We start from the raw sequence: 25056 nt of genomic DNA, 5'->3' as shown, positions 1-25056 counted from the left end.
CTTAGAACATGTCTAACTATAGATACACTCCAAAAGATAGACATTCTCTAGATATTTACAACAACTAAAGCACAAGAAAACTTTATCCATAATACCCTAGACAGGCATATGGATCCTCTTCACCCACTTCTATACCTGCATCAACATCTATGTAATTGTGGTGTTGCCACATTTATATAGGCGGATTAATGAGTTCACGGTCTTAATAAGTAGAAGGAGTTACTGAGCATTTTCAAATATGAGCCATATTTTTAGAAAATGTCTCCAACATGGTGATTACAATAACAGCTACAATAGGTTTACCAAAAAGAATCATTTTATATAATTCATAGCTGGTAAGATAAGCACTGTAGAGCTGTTTAATAATACATAATAAAATTCACTTATCTTTTTAGTGACATTTCTTTTATATGTATGGCTTTATACATATATCAATATACATGGTACTTGCATCTCATAAAATGTATATAAATATAAATTAATGAAACACTTCAATAATCTCAAAACATATAAATCACATTATTCATTTTATAAAATGCATTCTTCTCTCATTTTTCTCTAAGAGACTCTTCTGGCTCATCCGGCTTTCTAAAGGACTTTAACCTTTCGTTTACGGCTATCAGGAGGCACCTTCGGCTCCTCGGTTAATGTCTGTAGGAGACACCTTCGACTCCTCATTTAAACTCAGTTCATGAAAAACTTTATGATTTCTAATTTAATTTGGAAGGCCCCTTTGGCTTCCACAATTAACCTAAGAACACCCTCAAACTTCTGGCTTCTTATTTAACCTGGAAGTCCCCTTCAGCTTCCACAGTTAACATAGGAAAACCTTTTAGTTTCTTATTTAACCTGGAAGGCCCCTTCGGCTTCAACAGTTAACATAGGAAACCTTCTAGTTTCTTTTATTCTCATTAATCAAAGATGTGCAATAACATGTCTCTCTTAAAGTCATTCTTTTATTTTCATAATCATTATCTTTCATTTCACAAATTATTTCAATACATGTAAAAACAATTAAAAACATATAATCATGTTATTCATAAAATACTCAGGCTCATGTAAATTAAATAATCATATCTCAACACTTTATCAAATACTTCAATAAGTATAACAATATCAATTCTCAGTAAGTAGTTATACTTACCACTTCGCAGACTATCTAAAAGCTCTTCTTGCCTTTAATAATTCACTGCAATTTATTGCGCACACGCGCGACAACAAATTAGTCTAATATTAATTTTAAAAAGCTAATATCTAGACCATTGATTATTTCCCTTATTTTCTGTCTAAATACGGACAGCATAACGACATATATTTAAAATGTCATAATGTCATTCAGACATTATAATGACTATGTAGCTTTACCACGTATTTTCACACGGATATTACTACGGCATTGGTATAATATTTATCTAAAATTTCTAACATTACTAGGGCATTACAACGGTGTTATTGTAAAATACCTAATAATATTAAGGAAGCACAACAACGCATTTGTAATATTTAAAAAGAATGATTGAATATAATATCCTTCCCTGAAATATTCAATCACACTTTCCCGAACAATTTAGGCATTATATTGACATAATTTAAATTCTAATAATTCTAATTGACATAAGCTAAGGATAAAAGAATTATACCTAGTACTCCCACTTAGCTAGAGTAGCTCCAAAGCTTATTATAATTCTAAATATTAATCTCTTTTTTTTTTTTTCTTCACTATTGCACTGCACTGCGTAAGTAAGAGAGAGAGTAAATTTTGATGTGAAAAAATACTGATGGGGTTCGGCCTATTTATAGGCATAGTTTTAGGACACAACTGGAATTTTTGTAAAAGTTAAATGGTGAAACAGTTTCTGTGATTGACACGTAGTTACAGCAAATTCACCAGCCTGTCTTGGATCATGTCGTCATATCGCACTACAGACTTTTTGTTTCACGAAATGAATCAGTCTGGAACACCCTTGAACATGCTGCTAAGTTCACGCACACACTCAAGAAGTTCTACAATTTTAAATCCTGTACAGCCATTAATGTCTCAACTTATCTAACTTTGAAAATTCAAAGTTTTGAAAAGTCAATAAATCATTCTTTATTTATTTATTTTTATTTTTTTGTCTTGTCCTATTTCAAAGTTTTCTTATTGATTTATTATTTTATTTATTTATTTTTATTAAAGATCCATTAATTAAACTTTGTATAATTCACATACAAATTTCACACTATTTTAACTAATTTATTATAAATCAAAGTATTTAAATCTTAATTGTTAAATTATCCATAATGCGTATTAATGCATAGTTCAAACTGAAGATATAAAATTAGACATAAAATATATTTTTCAAGTATATTTGATCTAATTTAATACCAATATTAATACCAAAGTATTCTTAGTCATCCTAGAAAATTTCTTGGGTATTACAATTATTATGCTAAATAAATATATAGGGGAAAGTAAAAGAAAGGATTTAGAGTTACATCTAGCCATCTTTGCTCAAGCGTTTCAAAGAACTTCTGAAAATAAAATAATAAGAAGTATCTTCTGACCTATGTCTTCTGAATAACGTATTGATGGAGTACACAGACTCTTTATTTATAGGCTAAGTCAGGAATCCTCAAACTTGATATACACCGTAATTGTTCCTCCCATCAAGGAATAATTAATTAATTAAATTGATTTGATATCAATATACAAAGTAATGTCAATGCCAATTAATTTGATTTGATTCCATTAGGTAATTTAACACAATTAAATCATCATACCGTACACAGTATATATATATACAATTTATTATTAAATATAATAAATCATATATACATGTGACATATAGGCTATATATAGAAGATAAAATCTTACATTCTCCTATGTTGCCTTTATGACACATGTCCTCATGGTGTTAGGTTCTTTAGTATGACCAACTACTTATGGAATCCCCCCACACTACAAAAAAAAAAAAAAAAAAAAAAAACAAATTCTAGACGGTTTAAAACCGTCCAGAAATGCCAAAAAACCGTCTGGAATCAATTTCAGACGGTTTTTTCTGGACGGTTTCAAATCATCCAATATATAAAGTCGCTAAATGAATTTCTGGACGGTTTGGGCAAAACCGTCTGGAATTCCAAACGGTTTGGTCCAAACCGTCCAGAAATAGTTCTGGACGATTTTGGGCAAAACCGTCCAGACTTATTTTATTTTCTTTTTTTCTCCTTCTGTCTCGATTTATTTCTTATATGTCTAGAAATGTCTAAATATAGTCCAGAATGTCTAAATATGTCCAGAATTTTTATCGTTTCCGACATTATTGCCTTTTTTTTTTTTTTTTCCATCGCCGGCAATGCTCTGTTTTTGGCCCTCGCCGGAAACTTTTTTTTTTTTTTTTTTCTCCCTCGCTGAAAGCTTCTTCAAGGGCCGGCGAAATCTTCCCCTTCCTCCCCCCATAAAATCTAACCCAAAAAATCCAACCCAACATTAAAATCCGGCCAACACAGTTCCAAGAGAGCTCAAAAAGGGAGAAACAGCGGAAGATCGAACCCCATCTTCCAAAAATCTGGCCTAGAGCGGATCGGAGTTCGAAGCCTTGATCTTCGTCACCACGACGTCAAAACCAGCCCCTCAGCAAGACCTCGACGCCTAGATCTCCGTCACCGGCGACCGAGTCCTGTGGCGGTTGGGTGAGTCGTCGTCGTCTTCTGAAAAAAAAAAAAAAAAAAAAAACACAAACAACAAAAGAAGAAAGATTAGTAAGATAGCGAGAGAGAGAGAGAGAGACTAGAGAAATTTGGGGATTGGGCAAGAGGAAGAAGAAGAACGAGAGAGAGAGAGAGGTAGAGAGAGAGAAACAGATCGATGGCTGGTTTTACGAATACAGTGTGCGTGAATTGAAGGTTTTAAAAACTGGTTTTAAGAGATCGATGTAACTAATACAGCTAGTGTGCGTGAAAGTTTTAATCGGACGGTTGTGATTTTGGTTGAGAAAGAAATCGGAGGGATATTGTGAAATAAAGGGGAATCATGCGGATTGATGGGAAAAAATTTTCCAGACGGTTTGGTAAACCGCCCATAAAATTTTAGAAGGTTTTAACCAAACTATCTGGAAATATTATTTACAGACGATTTTTATAAAACCGTCTGGAAATGAAAATTTTCAGACGGTTTATTTAAAACCGTCTGAAATTTTATGGACAGTTTTATAAAACCGTCCATAATAATTTTTTTACAGAAGGTTTTAAAAAAACCGTTTGTAAATTTTGTTTTCTAGACGGTTTTAGAAACCGTGGGCAAATATTGCATCATGTATGAAATTTACTCTTTATTAATAAGACTAAAAGCAAATTTAAATATTAATAAATAAAATTCTCCGTACTTTTGGGCAACCGAGAGAAATTTTACTTTTAATACTAAATTTGTTATTTTATTCTAATTAAGTCATAAAAATAAAAACTTCCCTGTGGGGATAAGTAATTAAATTCATGAATTAATTACAAGACGATGTTAATTTTTCTATATAAAGTTCATGTGTATAATCTTTATGTAATTATTATAAAATCGAGATATTGTGGCTCTCCCAAAATCATGATAATCACTCTGCAGTTTATGAACATCTAACAAAATTCTTTATGATGTTCATATGTGTAATCCTAATGTAATTATCATTAAAAATTGGGATGCTGTGGCTCTCCCAAAATTATTATGATAATTACGTGTGTAATCTTGATGCAGTTATCATTAAAAATTGGGATGCTGTGGCTCTCCCAAAATCATAATAATAATTGCGACTTCATTAACATCTAACAACTTTATAGATGCCCACTAAATAGCCCCAAGAATATAACAAACCAATACCTAAATGGGGTAAATAGCATTTTCCAAGGTGCAACCAGGTGAGTTCCCAGGAAAGTGAGAGGGGTCACTTGGACACACTTAAATCCCAATACTTTCCTACCCAGAACTTTTCTAGACATTGCATTCTTGGATATTACTGTAAACACACCAACGTATATTTAAATAATATAAATTCAACAATTAAAATATATTCCTCAATTCATGTATGAAAGAAACAATAATTTTAATACACAGTACTGTAAATAATAAAGGAAATAAAACTTTAATAAGAAAACATAAAACCATGCATAGCTAAATGGTTTGAAGCTTGGCACTTTATGGACATGAAGGTCTCAAGTTCTAACCCCATATAAGCTCAACCTTTTACTTTCTTGAATGGGCTACTATTGTATTGGGCTGATGGGTCCTTTTATAGGGCTGGGTCAAACCCACTTAATCGGGTCAGGCTTATGGGTCAATTTATAGGGCTGCCCAAACCGAGTCAGCCCACTTAAATGAGCCTTTTTTTTTTAAAAAAAAAAAGCTGGATTGGGCTAACCCGAATGGGTCAACCCACTTGAGATTGGGTTGGACTCATGGGTTTTAAACCCTACCCGGTCCTTGATCCGAAAGCCAACCCGACCCGCAGTTGTATGCGCCGCTCGATCTCCAAATTTTTTTTTTTTTTTTTTTTTATCGGACGCCAGCCTCGCTGCCACTGTATGCAGCGGCTTTGATGGGCCGCTGCTTAGCAGCAACGGCGACCCCTCTGGGTTGCCGTTGGCACAGAACCAAGCGGAGGTTTTATTAGTTTCTATGTGGTAATGTCCTGAAATATATCGAATCTAAAAAAGATCGTCATAAAGAAGCACATGATTAAGCATGACCATGCTTAATGTATATGGCCTGAATCAGGGTCATATACATGTAAGGTTTAGCAACATGGGGAATATAGAAATCAGCCACTAATTTTTCATGGATTGAGAATCATGTGGCCACGCTTTATGTATAGGGCCTGAATCAGGGTCAGATACAAGCATGCATATATCGATATGATGGATGGTGCCTTTTTTTAATATGAGGTCGATTGAGAAGAAGAGATGGATATTATCTTAGCAACAATGGGGATTATAGTAATCAGCCGCCCTAATTTTTCATTGATTGAGAATGTGGATGGATTTTTCTGAAGTGATGACATTGGCCGGATCGATTTGATGATTTAATTTATATCTTCAGTTTGCAAGTTGCAATTTTGTGAGAAAATGTTAGGGGGAAGGGGGTGCATGTGCACCAATAACAATCACAAACACACACGCAATGAAAATTATTATTATTATTTTTTTGTGCAAATTAAATAGTGAAAATATCACAAAAACAACTTACCAACAATGTAGAGAAATAAATCAAACAATCCACAAGCGAGACACCAAGATTTGTATATGAAAAACTAGACATTTAGTATGAAGGAAAAAATTACGGATTCTAGTCTAGTTAAAACTTTTACTATCATCAATAATAAGATTGCAAATGTCTTCTCTAGAACAATTTTTAGAGGTTAATTTCCACCGCATTAAGAATACATACATTCTTGAATCATAACATAAATCCGTCACTCAAAGAGTGAATTTCAACAATAACAAAAAAGAAATATCTTATCAAGTTGGTATGAGCAACCAAGTAACTAGAAATAAAATCCAATCTCATCGTTAGAAACAACATACTAGAATTTCATCAAGATCAAACCATAAACGATTATCCAATCTTTTACGAAATTGATTGTGAGAAAAGTCCCAATTTTTCTCCTCTTTCTCTGTCTCAAAAATGGAATTGGACTTTCTCACTTTTTCCTTTTTTTTTTTTTTTTTTCTAAAAACAAAAGGGTACGTTGCTGCTCATATTTACTTTTTCTCCACACATTCATGGGTGGGCCCTTCACATAGGAGGAATTACCTAAAATAAAATAGTTATTTTATAGAAAGTGTCTAGTTTTTTTTTGTTGTAGTGTGACAATATAAAAGTAAAAATAATTTTGAGTTTTTTTTTTGTTAAAACTTATATTTGTTTACTAAAAAAAATTAAAAAATGACCCTAAAAAAGCGTTGACAAACGATTGTAGATTTGTAGTACTCATTTCTTCTCTTATTGTTTTAGGAAAAAAAAAAAATAGCAATTTCATCAAATTAAATACCAACGGGCCGGCTTTACCCAAATATACCGACCTTTACAAGAGAGAACAACCAGCACATGTGGCTTTTTTGCTCAGCAATAATATATTCTCTACCAAGAATTTCAGAGAAAAGTTAAAGAGAAAAAATAGCTTGTCTTTCATTGAAATTTTGAATCAGAATTTAAGAGAGAGAGAGAGTCAGAAGCAGTTCTTGGGTGTTCCTGGTTACCATTCCCTGCAGGGTATTATAGATTTCAGTTTTGTCAGCTCGATCTAAATGAACATGAGAAGATTGATTTCCAAGCAGGAGTTCGACAAAACCATGGATGATTATTCCCAACTATATTGCACTGAACCGCCATTGAAGAACATGGGAGTTTCAGAACACTGTGTCTTTGATCCTTTCGAATCCCCAGCCTCGGCCTTTCATGCTGCTGGAACTTACATGGATCTTCTTCAACAACATGATGAGCATCAAGTTGGCAATATTCCTCCTTTGTGCTCACAATTTCCCACTCATGACTCAAACATCTTACTCTGTCAATCTTCCCACTGTAACTTTTCCATTGATTCAGCTCATGACCAAGCTGGCTCCAACTTCAGGGACACCTTGCAATCACTTGTGAAATCTCAATTGTGCAGCAATCAATGCATTTTTTCCTCAGAGAAGCCGAATAAAATTCCATGCAACAATATGAGCAACCCTTTTCCCCATGCCCAGAACATGTTATTGCTTGGTGAGAATGATGCCTTGGTCAGGAAGCAACTTTCGGTTCCTTCTGATGCAAATCAGGGTCTTACTGTAATCTCTTACCTTCCATTCTTTTTTCTTTTCTTTTTTTAATTTATTATTATTATTATTTTAAAGAAACTGGGGTATCCTGGGTTTAGCTCTGACCAGATTTCCAGAACACTGTGTAAAGTGTCCCCTCTATACGAGTCAGTTAAAGCTGGAGCTTTTGCCTACAATTGTACGGCTTCAAAGAATTGTTTGCATTCATGAGGAGTCGAACCTTAGACTTGATATTTCGTGAGGCACGGTACCGAGTGACTTGCCACTCGAGCCAACCCTCGGGGTTAATTCTTTTTTTTTTTTTTTCTTTTTTTTTCATCTTTATATGTTCCTTCACTTTTTATCTTCGATCAGGAAGCAACAATTTTTATTTTTTATTTTTTATTTTTCTTTTGCATTCAATTCTTATCTTTTGGAAATTATTTTACTTGGTTATTTCCAAACAGGTTTGTGATAGTTCATCATCCAGGCAAGCTGCATCAAAAAAAAAAGGAATCAAATGGACTCGAGATCTTCATGACCAGTTCGTGAAGATTGTGGATCACCTCGGTGGTGCTGAGAGTAAGTAATTTCATATCAGCTAGCTTTACTGATTTAGAAAAAGAATACCTATATATGACTTATTGATTTTCATGTTCATTCATTAATCAAAAATCATAGAGGCAACACCAAAAGCAATACTGAAGCTGATGAACTCGAATTTATTGACCATATTACAAGTGAAAAGTCATTTGCAGGTATAATTTCTGTTTGAGACTCGATCTGTTTGTGATATGCTTTCAAACATGTATATATCTGAGTTTTTGTTCTTTCCCATGTCTTTTACATCTATCTTATAGAAATATCGAACTGCACAGTACATCCCAAAATCTTTACAGGGTATGTCTTCTATATGTTTTATTTTTATCAGACTAAAAATTTCTCATTTTCCTTACAAAATAATATTGCGAGGTCTTCATGGAAGTTTCTCAAAGTGTTATTTCATTTTCCATTGATCTGTGAAGCAGTTCTTGTAAATTAATACATGCTACTAATTTCGTGTGCTATTCATTTAGTAAGTCAGCATATGACTTCTCTAACCTCTACTCATTATACAACAACAATTCATATCTTACAGTAAGTCAAGGGAACACTATTTCAATGGACTTCACTTCTTCTCAAAAACCTTTTCGGAGTTCATGCGAGCATATTCCGATGTAGACTACATGCGCTAATGATCCCATAGACGGCCGAATATATATTATACCACTAATTACTACTTACTTGAGAATTTACTTATATCTTTGCTCAATAAGAAATAATACATCTATTGTCCTTCAATCCAACGTAACACTGAGGCTAAATACTTAGCTCTCGCTGAGACAACCTGCGAACTCTTTTGGTTGTGATGGTTATTATATGTCATATATGGGTGCCTTTAAGATTACTAGTTCTACTATTTAAAGTGACAATGGATGTCATACCGATTTTTCTTGAGCGTACCAAACATATTTAGTTTGACTACCACTTCATACGTCTTCATCTTCAGCAAGGTAATCAACATTTGTGCTCCATCAATTGCTTCCTCTGATTAGCTTGCTGATCTGTTTACCAAGTCCCATTAAGACAATGATCTTATCTCTAAACTCAAGATGGCTTCAACACTACCACCTTGAGTTTGCATGAGATGAGAATGTTAGAATATTTTGAATACTTTTACCTTATTGGCTCGATATCAAATGCTGATATATTTTTCCTTTGTTTTGTTATATTAGTTTGTATTAATTATTTTTGCATCACACATAAATACAAAGTTTCTTTCATGCACCTTTTTTTTACTCTTGTTTTTACGTGTTAGTAACATAAAAGCATAATGGACATGCATGCTATGAATCTAGAGGATTATGTCATAACATGCATGGTTAACTATTTCTTGTTCTGTTTGAGATTTTTATTGGCTTAGATTGACAACTTTAGTTCAATTTTGCATTATACTACTCTTAATTTTTTTTTTCTTTTTCATTAAATTTCTCAAATTTGTCATGTACAATTGTTCCCTTACTAATTAAGCTTTCATATATATCGCCATCCATCTCAATTGCAGAAAACTCTGAGAGAACCGGTGCAAATGGCACACCTCAGCTCCCCATGGAAATGTAAAATTCCTAATTAAGCGTTAATAATACTCCATCATTATTTTGATATATTGCCATCAAAGAAATTAGTTTTTTTTTTTCTTTGTAATATTAATAGCATTTACTTCTCACTTTGTTTGAACCTACATGTCTTGCAGCAACATGCAAATGAAGGAGGTATTGCAACTGCAACTTGAACTTGAGAGGCATCTTCAACAACAATTAGAGGTTCAAATAGCATTTTTCTTTAAAAATCTCTTTTAAAAATATCCTTTCTTAAAAATTTCGTCTTCTCGCTTTCCTTACTATGGTTTACTTCTGTGGGTTAGCTTCAACAAAATTTACAATCGTTGATTAAAGAAGAATTGAGGAAGCTCAAGATGATGTTTGACCGGCAACAAAATAGATACAAGAGCCTGTTCAAGACAAAGACTCAGAACTCTTGTCCCAGTCAGAAACAGATACTCTCCAATTCATATGAACTGGAGAGTATCCAATCCTTGTAATTCCCCTTACTTTTACAAGGATTGGACACTCTCCAGTTCATTTAAACTGGAGAGAATCCAAATACGTCTGAGAATGACCATCCAACAAGTTCCTAGGATGCTTAGGTTTTGATACGACAAGTAGTATATGTTTAGTCCTTAGAGTATGTTTAATTGGACATAAAGTACTTCAGAAAAATGGGTCAAAGGCCCAATAAATAGGAGACCGATATCAATTTTGTTTTCTAAATATGTTTTAAAAATGTTTATGGTGATATGGCACATGAGGAATGGTTTGAATCCCTATAGAGCCAAAGTACCCTAGTTTGTGATTATTTTTGTTAGGACAATTTCTGGTATGACGACATTGGCTTTAGTAATGAAAATTAATTGGACTTCTAATTTATCAAGTGTGTGCAATAGTGTACAACAAAATATCAAAATGAAGAATTAAAGGAGACAGATATTTTGTTGACGAAGTAGAAACTCAGTTAAGAGAAAAACCACTCCGGGGCAGCCAAACCCAGGATATCCACTATTCAGAAGACAAAGCTAGTTACAAAGCAGTAGCACTCACATACCCTTATGCAGTGGTCGTACCTTGAACTCTAACGTGTAACCCAACACGAACGTCTCCCAACCAAGTCTCCTACTTAAAGGGGTCTTCAATGAAATCTTTTACCTTAGGGCCAACCCCTAAGATAGACTTTAGTTTCAATACAACAACAGCACTTGGTAACGGCTTGAGAGTGAGCAGATTAGCACAGTAACTCTAAAATATAACTCTCTAAGCACTATGGAATTCAATACTGAATTCTTGCAGTTCTCAAGCTAGGGACCTCTATTTATAGGCTGCAGGTACAAATGAACGTTTGACTTGATAAACCTAGGCGCCATCCGGACGGAGAACTGTGCGATCGGCTTTCCAAAATTTCGCTGAAATTCTTTCTTGTTTTGAGCAGCGTCCAGACGGTGTTACCTTGTCGTCCGAACGGTCGCACTTTAGCTGCACGCAATTTCCATATTAAGGATTCGCGCGTTCGAACCAAAGGAATGGTCGTCCAGACGGTTAATCAGATCACGCAATTTCCATATAAGTAGCTCGCGCTTCCGGACCATGAAGACTGGAGTCCGGACGTCTGAATTTTGAATGCGATACTTGCCTTATGGATGAGCGCGTCCGAACGGGAATCCACATCGTCCGGACGTATGCAGCGATATTTTCATATCTGTGTTTTGGAAAGAAATCATGTAGCTAGTCGAACACTGAGTGTTGTCCAGACGTGTTGCTGAAACGTCCGGACGAATGCAAGCTGGAAAAGTTCGAAGCTTCTCGACACAGAGGAAGGTCCGGACGGATGATGCTTTGGACAGTTGGGTGTCCAGACGGTATATCACGTCGTCCGAACGGATGCATGGAATCTGACTACACTGTCTTGAAATCCGCACAGAATCTTCTAGAAACATATCTCTAAAGAAGACTTCTGCAAACTGACTGAACCATGATTAAAAGCATCATTGTTTATGGTACTGACTAATAAGTGTCCAGGCGTTTCACTTGGCCGTTCGGACGATAAACTCCGGATCCGTCTTTTGTTGAGCTGTAGACTTTGCAGAGTCTTTCTTGGAGTCCGAAAATTCCTTCTTGATGCTTGTGACACTGATCTTGTCATAATGAGGTCATTTCCATATCAGAGAAATAAACTCTGAATATTTAAAGACTTTGAACTGATACGGCATCCCTGTGAAATCAGTAACAGTACATGATAGTGATTTTGTCTAACATAATGCAGCCAACACAAAAACTAACAAACTCCCCATTTGGCCATTCTGGGACAAAAATCACTTGACCGGTTAAAAATACAATCCCGGTCCAAATCAAACATATACTCCCCCTTGATGTCTTAACAAGACAAGGGGAAACAGAGTATACAAAATCCACAGACAAAAACGTTCTAAAATCCAAAACACTAGGAAAATAGAGAAGAGTCTGCAAGTGGCCCAAAAGAGAGGAACAAAAATCCTCCGAGTACCAAATCATGCTAATCCACTGAAATCAAGTAACAGAGAGAAATCCGTATAAAAAGCTGGATTTGTACTACTTCGGCTTCTAGCTAAGGAAGCCAGGAACCAAGAACTGAAAAACCTTCAATCTCTTCATTTTGCAAAGCCTGAAACTGATTATCCGCAGATTGACATCCTCTAAGCAACTGGTCTGCAAGATAAATGAGGAGATTCACCACTGACCCTCTAACTGATATAGATCTGAGGGAATACTACAGAAGGGTTTGCATGAGCTAGGGGAAAAAACTCATCTTAATCCTGAGACCTTTGGAATTTGAACATCCGACTTCAACAACAGTCAATTTTCCAAAGGATCTATCTGTCAAATATTGTGTTGGGAGCTGCTGGACGACATATTCCTGAAAAGATTTAAACAAAAATATTTTCAAAAATAACACCACAAAGAAATATTAGATCATGTTAGTCTCAAAAAGAAAGTGGTATTATGACAGCTGTCAATTGGAGGCTCAAGTATTACAAAAGCAAAGATCGCAATCCAAATGACCTAGATATATCAATATCAACCCAACACATAGACATAATAGGATTTTCATGCACAATATCTCAAGAAAAAAAAATTCAAATCACCAAATATTCCAATATTCTAAAAAGCACAAAAACTTAAAAGAACAAAGGAAGATATAGCAAATACCATGGAATGAGAAGAAATGTGCAGAGAATGCCAAAATCTCGGGAGAAATCTGCCAGAAAAACACACAACATGACATGATAAATCAATAAAAATGCAGAGATGTGTGTATGGCAGAGAAAAAGACGCAAGTCTTAAACCTGTAGAGATCCCGTTCGGACGTGTCACTTAACCGTCCAGACGATTGCTGCTGGGGCAACGTATGACAAGACTGCTCTTGTTCGAACATAAGAATAAGTTCATCTGGACGCTTCACACTGAAAATCTGAAACTTGAGGAAAATTTGCAGAAAAATATTTTTCTCTAATGTCAGCTTTAGAACACACATGTATAATCAACTGATAAGGCATTCAAATAGCATTGCAAAAATATGCAAAGATATAAATAAGAGCTAAGTATTTAATAAGTACAAATTTTCCTGCAGATAGAAATTTTAAATAGATTACTCAACTCATGCAATGCGTGTGTGTGTGAAGGCTTTCTCAATAAGATATGAAGTTCACTGATATAACTTAAAGCAACTAGATTTTCTAAACAAGAGAGAAAATCAATGTTAGATTAGTCAAAAGTCAAATCTTATCTTACTAGGGCCTAGCCACCCTCATCTGATACACTCCCATTAAGATGCAGCACCTAATTGTTTTACTTGTACCATAAAGGACAAGATAAAATTTTACTTGCACCATGAAGGGCAAGATATAAAGCTAATTCAGCACAAAAGTAGTGAATATAAGCATATAACATAGAATTCAGAAGAATAACTGCTTGTATCTTATGGTGCTGCAACTTAGAGCGAATGCTAGAATTTTTAGGCTCTAAGTTCAATAACTATCTATCATTAAGATGCAACAGGAAAACTTAGCAAATATTAGACATAAACTCTCAATCATTTATAAGCATATTCAAGTAATGCATAATGAACTGAGATATCAGACAAAAACACATACAATATTTGAAAAGCCATCAAGAAAAAAATAAAATTATGCATCTCCTCCCCCAATTTTTGACATGCTTATGGGAAAGGAAATGACATCTAGTCCCAGCATGTAAGGTAAAATCAAACCTATCCACAGGGAGAAAGGTTTAGAAATATCAAGACAGAAAAAGCAGCCGCCCGACGTGCTTTTAACTATCATCCCCAAAACAAATCTGCAGAAGTTTCTCTAGATAACAAGAGAAAATATGAGGATAGAATAAATGGTTCCTCAAACAGAATGCAAGGCAGGAATAAGATACGACATGATAAACAATGCAATGCATACATACCTGACATGCACTAGGATTTAGGAACCAAAATTCTAGGCATGGGAGACTTCACATTTACTAGGTGAGTCCACTCCCCCTCAAGGGGTGAATGGTCTCATCATTCTTGACCCATACCTCCTTGACCCGTGGAGATGGTTTGCGGGTCATGTCCATGTTGGCCATACTCTTTAGCATACCTTGCATCAGGCTCAACAACCCTTCATAGTCATGGTTGTTAGTGGGCTTCTGCGGCTTTCTCTTGTAACGCCTTGATTTGTTCTTCTTTGATTTGCCACTCTGATAGGCAGGAACAAACTGTTGCTGATGCCGTAGAGCTTAAAGTGTCGTAGGAGGTAGAGTGCCTGATGTAGCTCTTGTTGGCAACTCCTTCTGAACCTTCGACTTTTGAGTCTGGAACTGTGGGCATTTGGGTTGGATGTGACTGGTGATGCCGCAGTAATGACAGGTGGGCAAGCTTCTTTTGTTTGAATACTTCTTGACATTCTCTGCAGAATTATAGTTAGCATTCTTACAAATAACATTGCCCTTACCTTTTATATGTCTCCTATACGGAGGGACATATTTTGATGAGGAAGAATCTTCAACTTCACTTTTGCTCAGAGCATCTTGTTTAATCCAAGGCCTGTGGGATTGCAACAAATAGCAATTTGGCCTAATATGACCAATTTTTCCATAATTATGACAAGTAGGAACAAACTTACCTTGTGTTCCTGATTCCTTGGACTTTGGCATCACATGATTATTTAAGCAAGAATTTTCTAAACAAGCTGTATTTACTATCACAGGCTTAATATCAATAGAATCTATTTCAGAATCAGAAGCATGTGAAGTAGAAGTACTCATATCATCAACAATTAAAGCAGGCTTGTTAGAAATATCTGAATGAATACAAAGCATACTTTTCAAATTATCACTTGAGAATTCTTTCAAGAGATCTTCAAATTCTTTTAATTTATTCTCAATTGTATCAATAATGTCAAATAGCACGGTATTCTCATATCTCAAATAGTCAATCAAAACATGTGATTTAGATAACTGAGCAATCAAAGACTCTTTTTCTTGCTTCACCTTTTTGAGCTCTTTTGGAGAAACAATTTTATCCACTTTAGCAAAAACTTTAAAGAGCTCAATATCATGATTTTCTTCAAATAACTGAGAGAAATCCATGATAAAAGGTGTAATCAAAAAAATAGAAGTCATAAAGAGATGAGGATCAAACTCAGGAATTAAATCTTTTACACGGACTGTACCTGCTCTGATACCAAATAAAAATTAATTGGACTTCTAATTTATCAAGTGTGTGCAATAGTGTGCAACAAAATATAAAAATACGGAATTAAAGGAGACAAATATTTTGTTGACGAAGCGAAAACTCAGTTAAGAGAAAAACCACTCCGGGACAGCCAAACCCAGGATATCAAATATTCAGAAGACAAAGCTAGTTACAAAGCAATAGCACTCACATACCCTTATGCAGTGGTCGTACCTTGAACTCTAACGTGTAACCCAACATGAACGCCTCACAACCAAATCTTCTACTTGAAGGGGTCTTCAATGAAATCCCTTACCTTAAGGCCAACCCCTAAGAAAGACTTTAGTTTCAGCACAGTAACAACACTTTGCAACGGCTTGAGAGTGAGCAGATCAACACAGTAACTCTAAAATATAACTCCCTAAGCACTACAGAATTCAATACCGAATTCTTGCAGTTCTCAAGCCTAAGGACCTCTATTTATAGGCTGCAGGTTCAAATGAGCGTCTGGCTTGATAAACCTAGGCACCGTCCGGACGGTAGAAATAAGATGTCCGGACGGACAACTATGCAATCGGCTTTCCAAAATTTCGCTGAAATTCTTTCCTGTTTTGAGCCGCGTCCGGACGGTGTTGCCCTGTCGTCCGGACGGTCGCACTTTAGCTGCACGCAATTTCCATATTAAGGTTTCACCCGTCCGAACCAAGGGAATGGTCGTCCGGACGGTTGATCAGATCACGCAATTTCCATATAAGTAGCTCGCGCTTCCGGACCATGAAGACTGGAGTCCGGATGTCTGAATTTTGAATGCGATACTTGCCTTATGGATGAGCGCGTCCGGATAGGAATCCACATCGTTCGAACGTTTGCAGCGATCTTTCCATATCTGTGTTTTGGAAAGAAATCCTATAGCTAGTCAAACACTAAGTGTCGTCCAGACGTGCTGCTGAAATGTCTGGACGGATGCAAGTTGGAACAGTTTGAAGCTTCTCGACACAGAAGAAGGTTTGGACGAATGATGCTTTGGACAGTTGGGCGTCCGGACGGTATATCACGTCATCCAGACGAATGTTGCTTGACTGATGAGCGCCCGGACAGAATACCACGTCGTCCGGACGGATGCAAGGGATCTCACTACACTGTCTTGAAATCCGCACAAAATATTCTAGAAACATATCTCTGAAGAAGACTTCTGAAAACCGACTGAACCATGATTAAAAGCATCATTGTTTATGTTACTGACTAATAAGTGTCCAGGCGTTTCACTAGGCCATTCGGACGATAAACTTTGGATCCGTCTTTTACTGAGCTGTAGACTTTGCAGAGTCTTTCTTGGAGTCCGAAAATTCCTTCTTAATGCTTGTGACACTAATCTTGTCATAATGAGGCCCTGATGTAGTCTTTTGTTTACCAAAATATATCAATAATAAAATTAACCACTCGCAATAAAACGAATCCTTGTAGGATAAGGCTATAAAGAGGGTGTCGAACCTCAAGGACTGCAGGGGTATTGCTATCAAGCTTTTCAATATTAAATATAACTTAATTTAAAATATGTTTGATTTGATTTTGTTTATAGCTAAGTTAAATGCATAAACTTAAAGACATAAAAATAAAGATTAGAGTGATGAGAGAAAGAATAAGGGATTGATTTCACCACTCACCGCATAACAATGGTCAATCATAAATTAATAAGAAAAATTCATACTATGCATGATATACGGCTCGTCTCACTCGAGTGGTCAAGAAATTACCTCTAAAGAATAAGTATAATCCATCCTCGGTTGGAACGGACGGTCCACCTAACCACTAATTTGACGACCCATTTTTATTTTTTTTATACAAATCATTTGCTTAAACATTAATCTCTTAAAATGCAAATGGATCCTCACAGTGGCACGACGATGTGTCGCAAAGCCAACATATGGTACATACCCCATAATATGTACCTGGTAAATCAGAGTACAACATCTAACTACTATGCAGCGGAAAAATATAAACTCAATAGCGGAAATCACATCTTAAATATCTATCATAAATTAATAACAAGAGTCATTTACCATCTATGGGTTTAAGTCTTTCCTCAATATAAATACATAACAAAGTTGGCTTTATACAAAAACAAGTGACACAGGCGTCACAAGCTATAGTAAAATTTACAAAACTAAGGACGCCCATGGTCCCGCAATTACAACCGTCGCGGCGAGCTTCGGTCATAATATCCTAACTGTACGTCTACTACCCCATCAACTACGACCCGAGTACCTGCAGCCAAAGGGACATCATCTATATGGTTGTGGGGGTTTGCCACATCCATATAGGTGAAATGATGAGTTCACCGCCTCAGTACATAATACCGAGACCTCAGTGATATTAAACTAACTGAGTTTTCCAAATGAACCAACTTTTCTTTTTAGTCTCGTGTACACTATAATAGCTACCAATTTATAAAATTTTGTTTGAAAACCCCCATACGTAGAAGTTCCATTGGCTTGGAAGCAACCACGTATAAACCCACCTACAATAATATTTTTATGTTGGTAGCTCAAATGCACATAGGTCTAACGTTATTAACTGTGATGACACTGTGCCTCAGGGCATTACAACTTCATGTCAAAGCACATAGTTGTCCATGCGATTACTAGAATAAGACTCTGATATTCAAGCACTTCTTACTGATGTGCCATGACAATCCATCTATATATATATATATATATATATATATATATATATATATATATATATATATATATATATATATATTTATTTATTTATTTATTATTATTATTATTATTATTATTATTATTATTATTATGCAGGCTGTGCAATGCTTAGCTCCCTTAAGCTTTCTAATTGACCCATGTAACGAGTGATAGGTCAATGACTCCCAAACCAGATGGTTTTAGGACATTAGGTGTAAAACACCCTAAAGACTTACTAACTCGAGTCAAAACAGTTACAAAGCTAAACTTAACTATTTTATCAATCAAATAAAACTTTCACTTTTTGATGCGAACACTCAATGCTTAATGAGGCAAGAGATCCGGTTACTCAGTGAAAAGCTCAAAGTGATTAATATTATTCTTTCTTCTTTTCTTTTTTTTCTTTCTTTTTTTCTTTTTTTCTTTTTTTTTTATGCCAAGGTTATTCCTCTAATAAGTTACCCAGTTGCATCTAAGATATTGATAACAGATATAACTGATTTCAAATTTCATACCCCACAGACTATGTGCTAGTGTGCTTGTGAGAATCAAATTGAAATAAGTAATATGTCATGCTGCTAAACAAAATAACAAAGCTTCTTAATTCCCTAGTCAAGTGATCATGTATTCATCATGTTAAGCTCACCAATGAAATACAAATCAAAATTAAAGATCAACAGCATGCTCAAGAATAACATAGCAAAATATTGGACAGTGTTTCGTTCTTCCATATCCCCAAACTTGAATCATACATTGTCCCCAATGTGTGTATATAACTGAACATAACAATAAGAGGATAGAAATACCTGAATGAGTAGATGTGGGGCATATCATACCCCCAAACTTAATTGCAAAAACACATATCCTGAAAAAGAGAGTGATACTCCAAGCAAATACTAGTCAAGTGCAACACATTGTTGTAAAAATATAAACTAAGAATGAAGCAACAATGAAGAAAATAAACCTGGAAGGAGATCATGTACCCTGGCCTGATAGAGGACTCGAGCGTACAGGGCCTGTGCTCGAACCAATGAATCTGACTCATTTAGTCAAAATATGTGGGATCCGCCAAGCCAACAGAATCTACATCCTTGATGAGTTTAATGCTTTTTTACCTTTAAATTTAAATTTGAAGCACCAATCTTTTCTTCTCTTGGACCAAAGAGAATAAATTTTACCTACAGAAAGGTAATTCCAAATGTTCGCATATCGAGGTAGATTCTTTTGAGTATTCTCAAACAGTTTCTCATCCGGAAGGGAATCATGAACTGGAATAAAATGAGGAGAATACACAAGGAAGTTTCATACCTTGATGATTTCTTTTTGCTCTTCTAACAGCCCTAACAAACTACTCTCCTGACCTCTTGGTAAGTCATAAGCAATAGAGGGTCGGGGTTCATATGGCGTCTCGAGAATAAAAGTGGATGATGAAGGAGCCTCAGTGCTCACTTTCTCACCTTTTGCCCAATGTAAAGCTTGTAGGGCCTTAATTTGCTCCTCCTCCTTCCTCTCTTCCACGTGAGTTTCGACCACTTCTCCATTCTTCATTGGGGTGATGGCTTGCTCGTGATAAGAAGTACTCTCATCCACCATGTAGTGTCCATCAAGATTGGCCACCAACTGTCTTTGTAGCTCTTCTTCTTCTCTATTGAGGTGGTTCATGATTTGTTCAAAGTGAGCATCCATCCTGGCTTCCATCTCGGCGAAGAATTGAGGGGTATATTTTTCCTGGTGAGACTTCATAATCTGAGTCTGAGAGTCTCTTATTTGATCCATCTTACTCATAAATTTCATCATTTAATCTTGAAAGTTAGAACTCATTGGAGGAGGTGGTTCAGCCTGAGATTGCTACTACGGCGACCAGTAGATGGGAGATGACCCCTCTTCGTGAGCTTCTATCTTGGCAATGGATTCAGAGTGAGAGTTCAATGTCTGACTGAGAAAGGTCACTGTCTGAGTGAGTTTCTGATTGACCTCACCCATAAGTTTCAATATCTGAGCTTTAACGTCAGAATCTGACTGAAATGGTGTAGCCTGAGAAGAAGGCTGCCAGTTATCCTCAAAGTCAGCACAATTTGGAGATGATTGCCATTGTTGGTGGGGAGGACGGAAGTTAGATGGTGGATAGACCGCTTGATCATTGAACTGCGGATATGCCTAATGATATAGTTCATGAAATTGTGGAGCATAATTTTCAAGAGCTTGAGCTTGCCACGAAATATTAGACTGGTTACTCCATGTTGGGTTATAGGAATCAGGGTAAGGATCATTCCTCGGTTTAGAGAACTGTGTGTTCATATGCTCATAAGAATAGTTAGAAAAGTGTCCTGCAGTAGGACAATCTTTAATATGGTGATAAGGACTATAGCAATATGAACATGGTCCATGGGGTGTTGGAATGCCTCCCCACATGAACTAAATTAACAAAAATAAAATAAAATAAAATAAAGGAAAATAAAAAAAAAATTAAAAAAAAAAAAAAAGAAAGAGAAAAGAATCAAGTTAAATTCAATCTTTAAAACTTAATAACATAACCGTTTGCAGTCCCCGACAACGGCGCTAAAAATTGATGTGGTCTTTTGTTTATCAAAATATATCAATATTAAAATTAACCACTTACAATAGAACGAATCCTTGTAGGTTAAAGCTATAGAGAGGGTGTCGAACTTCAAGGACTGCAGGGGTATTGCTATCAAGTTTTTCAATATTAAATATAACTTAATTTAAAATATGTTTGATTTGATTTTGTTTATAGCTAAGTTAAATGCATAAACTTAAAAGACATAAAAATAAAGATTAGAGTGATGAGAGAAAGAATAGGGGATTGATTTCACCACTCACCGCATAACAATGGTCAATCATAAATTAATAAGGAAAATTCATACTATGCATGATATAGGGCTCGTCTCACTTGAGTAGTCAAGAAATTACCTCTAAAGAATAAGTATAATCCATCTTTGGTTGGCACGGACCGTCCACCTAACCACTAAGATGCAGTACGACCCGTCTTCCTTAGGCATGGATTAGCTACGTCTTTAATAGGATACACACAATCAATGGAAAATATAACCCATCTTCGATTGGTACGAACTGTCTACCTAAATTACACTAAACTAGGGTGTAGTACAATCCGTCTTTCCTAGGCATGGTCTATCTAACCCTCTTGATCATATGTTAATTAAAACCGTTGTATAACAATCACTCACATAATCACAAAAAAAATATGAAGGATTGAGTTCAATCAATATAAAAGACTTTCTACGACAAGATAAGAAATTCATAATGATTGAATATAAATATTAAGATCAATTCTCACAGTTATACAACCATCATGCATATAGAAAATACCAAATTAAAATACAATCAAATCATTGTTACTTGGAAAGAGCTACATCAACACCCATATAAGAATTTAGCCGCTCATCGTGGTGCTGGGATGGCCTCCTGCCATGTTCTTTTCATCTTCAACTTGTCAAGCCTCCAAGAAAAATTTACTGTCTAAAACTAAGTACAAGCACAAGTACCCATTCTCTTGAAGCTTAGGGGTCTATTTATAGGGAGCACACAAGTCCTAGAAGCCCTTGGAATTTTAGAAAAATCGTCTCTTGAGTCTTCTTATTTCAAGTAAGAGATTGAAACTTCAATCCAAGTAGGAAAAGGATTCTAAATTCGTCCAGAATTGCGATCTTTTATTGGAGGGCGATTTGGCATAGTAAACGTCAGAATTAGGGTAAAGCTATTTCTAACATATTTGTTTCAGTTTTTATTAGCTTTCGAACGCCATCAATTTCATTGTAATATAATATATGAGTCACAAGTTATGATCAAAATACTGAGACATGTACAGAATCCAAATTTGAATCCAATCCGATTTTGACTCTTAGTGGAGAAATTTTGATTTAATCATTCACTTGATTTGATTAAACTTAACCACATCATATAGGTCTTTTATTATGATTGGTTAAGCTTACCAATATCTTCTAGGTCTTCTCAAAGTATGCTTTAAGCCCAAAATTAATAGAATTAATTGCATCTTTATTTAAAACCTGAAAACATTAAAACAACACAAAATCAAACAAATAACAATGCTAAGGAATTAACATATATAAGTTAAGGGGCTTGAATGTGCAACATTCGACGCTTATCAGGCTCTTTCCATATTAGAGAAATAAACTCTGAATATTTGAAGACTCTGAACTGATACGGCATCCCTATGAAATCAGTAACAGTACATGATAGTGATTTTGTCTAACAGAATGCAGCTAACACAAAAACTAACAAGTAAAATCTTTCTTCAACCTCTGTAAAACAATAAATATCAATAGGGGAGCTTGCCGGGGGTGCCAGCTGGAACCCACTCCGATGCTTAAATAAGTATTTGGCAAAGAATTATAGCAAGTCTTAATTATCAAAAACTCATTTGTCTCATACCTGGTAGTTTGTACTTATTTATAGAAGAGGTTTCAACCGTTGCTCCGAATCAGGTGGGAACTAATTTCCTAACTTCGAGATTTCTTCCTAATATATCCGGGATCCACATCTTTGGCGTACGGCTCCTGGTATCTTGGGATTTAATGCTTTCTGCTGTTAATATTCCAGATTTAGTGCTTTCAAGACATTTTCGAGCTTCTATTGAGATTGCCTCTTGATGGGCTTTTAAGCTTAGTCAGTCTTTCGAGTTTCATATACGAATAGACTTACAAAGATTTAATAAGCCCATTTGTTCACTGTTGGAAATATTTCCTAACAATTTTCATCAATTGATTTTTGGGAAAATCCACAAAAGAAAAAATGAACTCATGGATATACAAGACAAGGTAACATATACATATATATGGTATGATCATTTGCATGGTTTAAATACCATTTTCATTACTTAAGCAAAGAAACTTTCACACGCATCATTAAGCATAATACAGATAATAAATTTAAAAGAGGAGATTATAAAGAGTTATTACTTATAAATGTGTGGTAAAGCACACCAGAAAACTCAAAGTGCTCCTCCTAATTTGCAAATGTGACTCATGTGAGGCCTTATAAGTGAGTCATGAGGAGGGTGGCCCTTTTTGAGCTCTTGAAAGTTGACCAAAGACTTGAATGAGAGTGTTAATTAATTAGGAAAAATGAAGAGATCGAAGATGAAGGAAATGGGCTTTTTCTTTTTTTTTTTCTTTTTTTATTATTTGATTTGAATTGCACTTTTTATTTTCTTTGTTGTTCTTGTCATACATTATATGTGACATGATGCATTTGTTTTGTCTTGATTACAATGGTACATTTGTGAGTGGATTGGTGAGTGGTGTACGCACATCTATATATATATATATATATAGTTTATTTAGTAGACCGTGGTTCAATGCATGTCGTTTTGTTGTGTGCTTAATTTGTTGGGGCTCGATCTTCGCATGCGTGCATTATCAACAAGATCCATTACTACTACTACAATTTACTACTGCATTCTTTAAAGATGTGATTTGAAAAAGTAAAATAAAAATAAAAAAATAAAAAAGATGCACTCAGGTTGACCTTTAAAGCTGTAACACGTACTGGTCCGTCCACTAAATAAACTATGTACGTAAATATCCTTTAAAGTTAGTACAACTTTTATAGAATGCTCAGGATCTCCCCAACAAAACCATGCATGCACGGTTGGGGTTTTGTCTTTTCATTTTATATATTAAACTACCCATATACTTTCAAATTACACTCAATTTTCTTCAAATTATCAATTGTGTCAATATCTTCTCTCAAATTATCAATATAAGTCAATTTCCTTTCTAAGACCAACAAAAAGAAAAAATATGACAATAAATTTTTTTCAATAAGACAAAAATGTCCTTATAAATTTGGAAAAAAAAAATAACTAAAAAAATAACTTTTTAAAAAACAAATGAAAAAAAAAACGAAAAATTAAAAAAAAAATATTAAAAAAAAAAAAGAAAAAGAAAAAATAACTGAAAATTAATAATAAAAAAATTTAAAAAAACAAACGAAAAAAAATAATCTATGAATTCGAACTTTAACACCTACCAAGGAGTCTAAAGCCACAGATAATAAAAAGGAGTGATGAGTGATCGATTTAACAAAAAAGTTGCCTATATATCCTCACTACTTTAATCAATTTCTTTTTATTTCCTCGTACTCACAAAACTAAAAACTTGAAAAAATCTTAAGGTGAGAGAATATTATTTAAGTGGTTAGTTGTATAAGAGCATTTTCAGCAGATTTGCTAAACTCATTTAACTATTATTAGCATTTTTTCTTCTTTAGCAGAATAGTCACTTTAACCATTTTTCTTAACACATGAACAGTAAATAAGCAATGTTGCATATTCACTGTTCATTTGTTTACACATTTTTTATTAATATTTTCTCCGTTGAAGGACATAACCGTCGGCATTAGCAGGTACTTGATGGTCGAGTTCACCCCGAACAGCACAGCCCTGCCGATCCTCACCACCGACCACTTCCCCCTTCCTCTCCGAGGGTCTTCCCCTGCAGCAGAGGCGCCTCAATCTGCGCCGGTGGCTTCCCGGATGAGACGAGCTAGAGGCGCACACGCCGATCCTCCAAGTACTAGTAGAAGGCGGAGACAATAAGGAAGGCAAGGAGGATGACGCAAGCAAGGAGGGCGATGAGGCAGTACTAGTCCACGACAACGTGCGCCAGAAGTCGAACAGTAATCGCTCGGCTATGTTGGGATATATTGGGGAGACAAGTTGGGGTTAGGGGAGACCGGAGAG

The 25056-nt window shown here is 35.4% G+C and overlaps 1 protein-coding gene across 1 annotated transcript; it reads left to right on the top strand.

Annotated features, from left to right (window-relative positions):
• Positions 1-7272: 7272 nt before the first annotated feature.
• Positions 7273-24912, top strand: LOC133873199 (uncharacterized). The gene is made up of 4 exons (XM_062310930.1): positions 7273-7791; positions 8229-8343; positions 8443-8519; positions 24697-24912. Exons 1-4 carry the CDS (start codon positions 7273-7275, stop codon positions 24910-24912), a joined length of 927 nt encoding a protein of 308 aa, XP_062166914.1.
• Positions 24913-25056: the final 144 nt, after the last annotated feature.

The sequence above is a fragment of the Alnus glutinosa genome, chromosome 7 (genome assembly GCF_958979055.1).
Source record: "Alnus glutinosa chromosome 7, dhAlnGlut1.1, whole genome shotgun sequence".
Classification (NCBI taxonomy): Eukaryota; Viridiplantae; Streptophyta; class Magnoliopsida; order Fagales; family Betulaceae; genus Alnus; species Alnus glutinosa.
The sequence above is the reverse complement of the archived record's forward strand: the minus strand, read 5'-3'. Positions and strand labels throughout refer to the sequence as shown.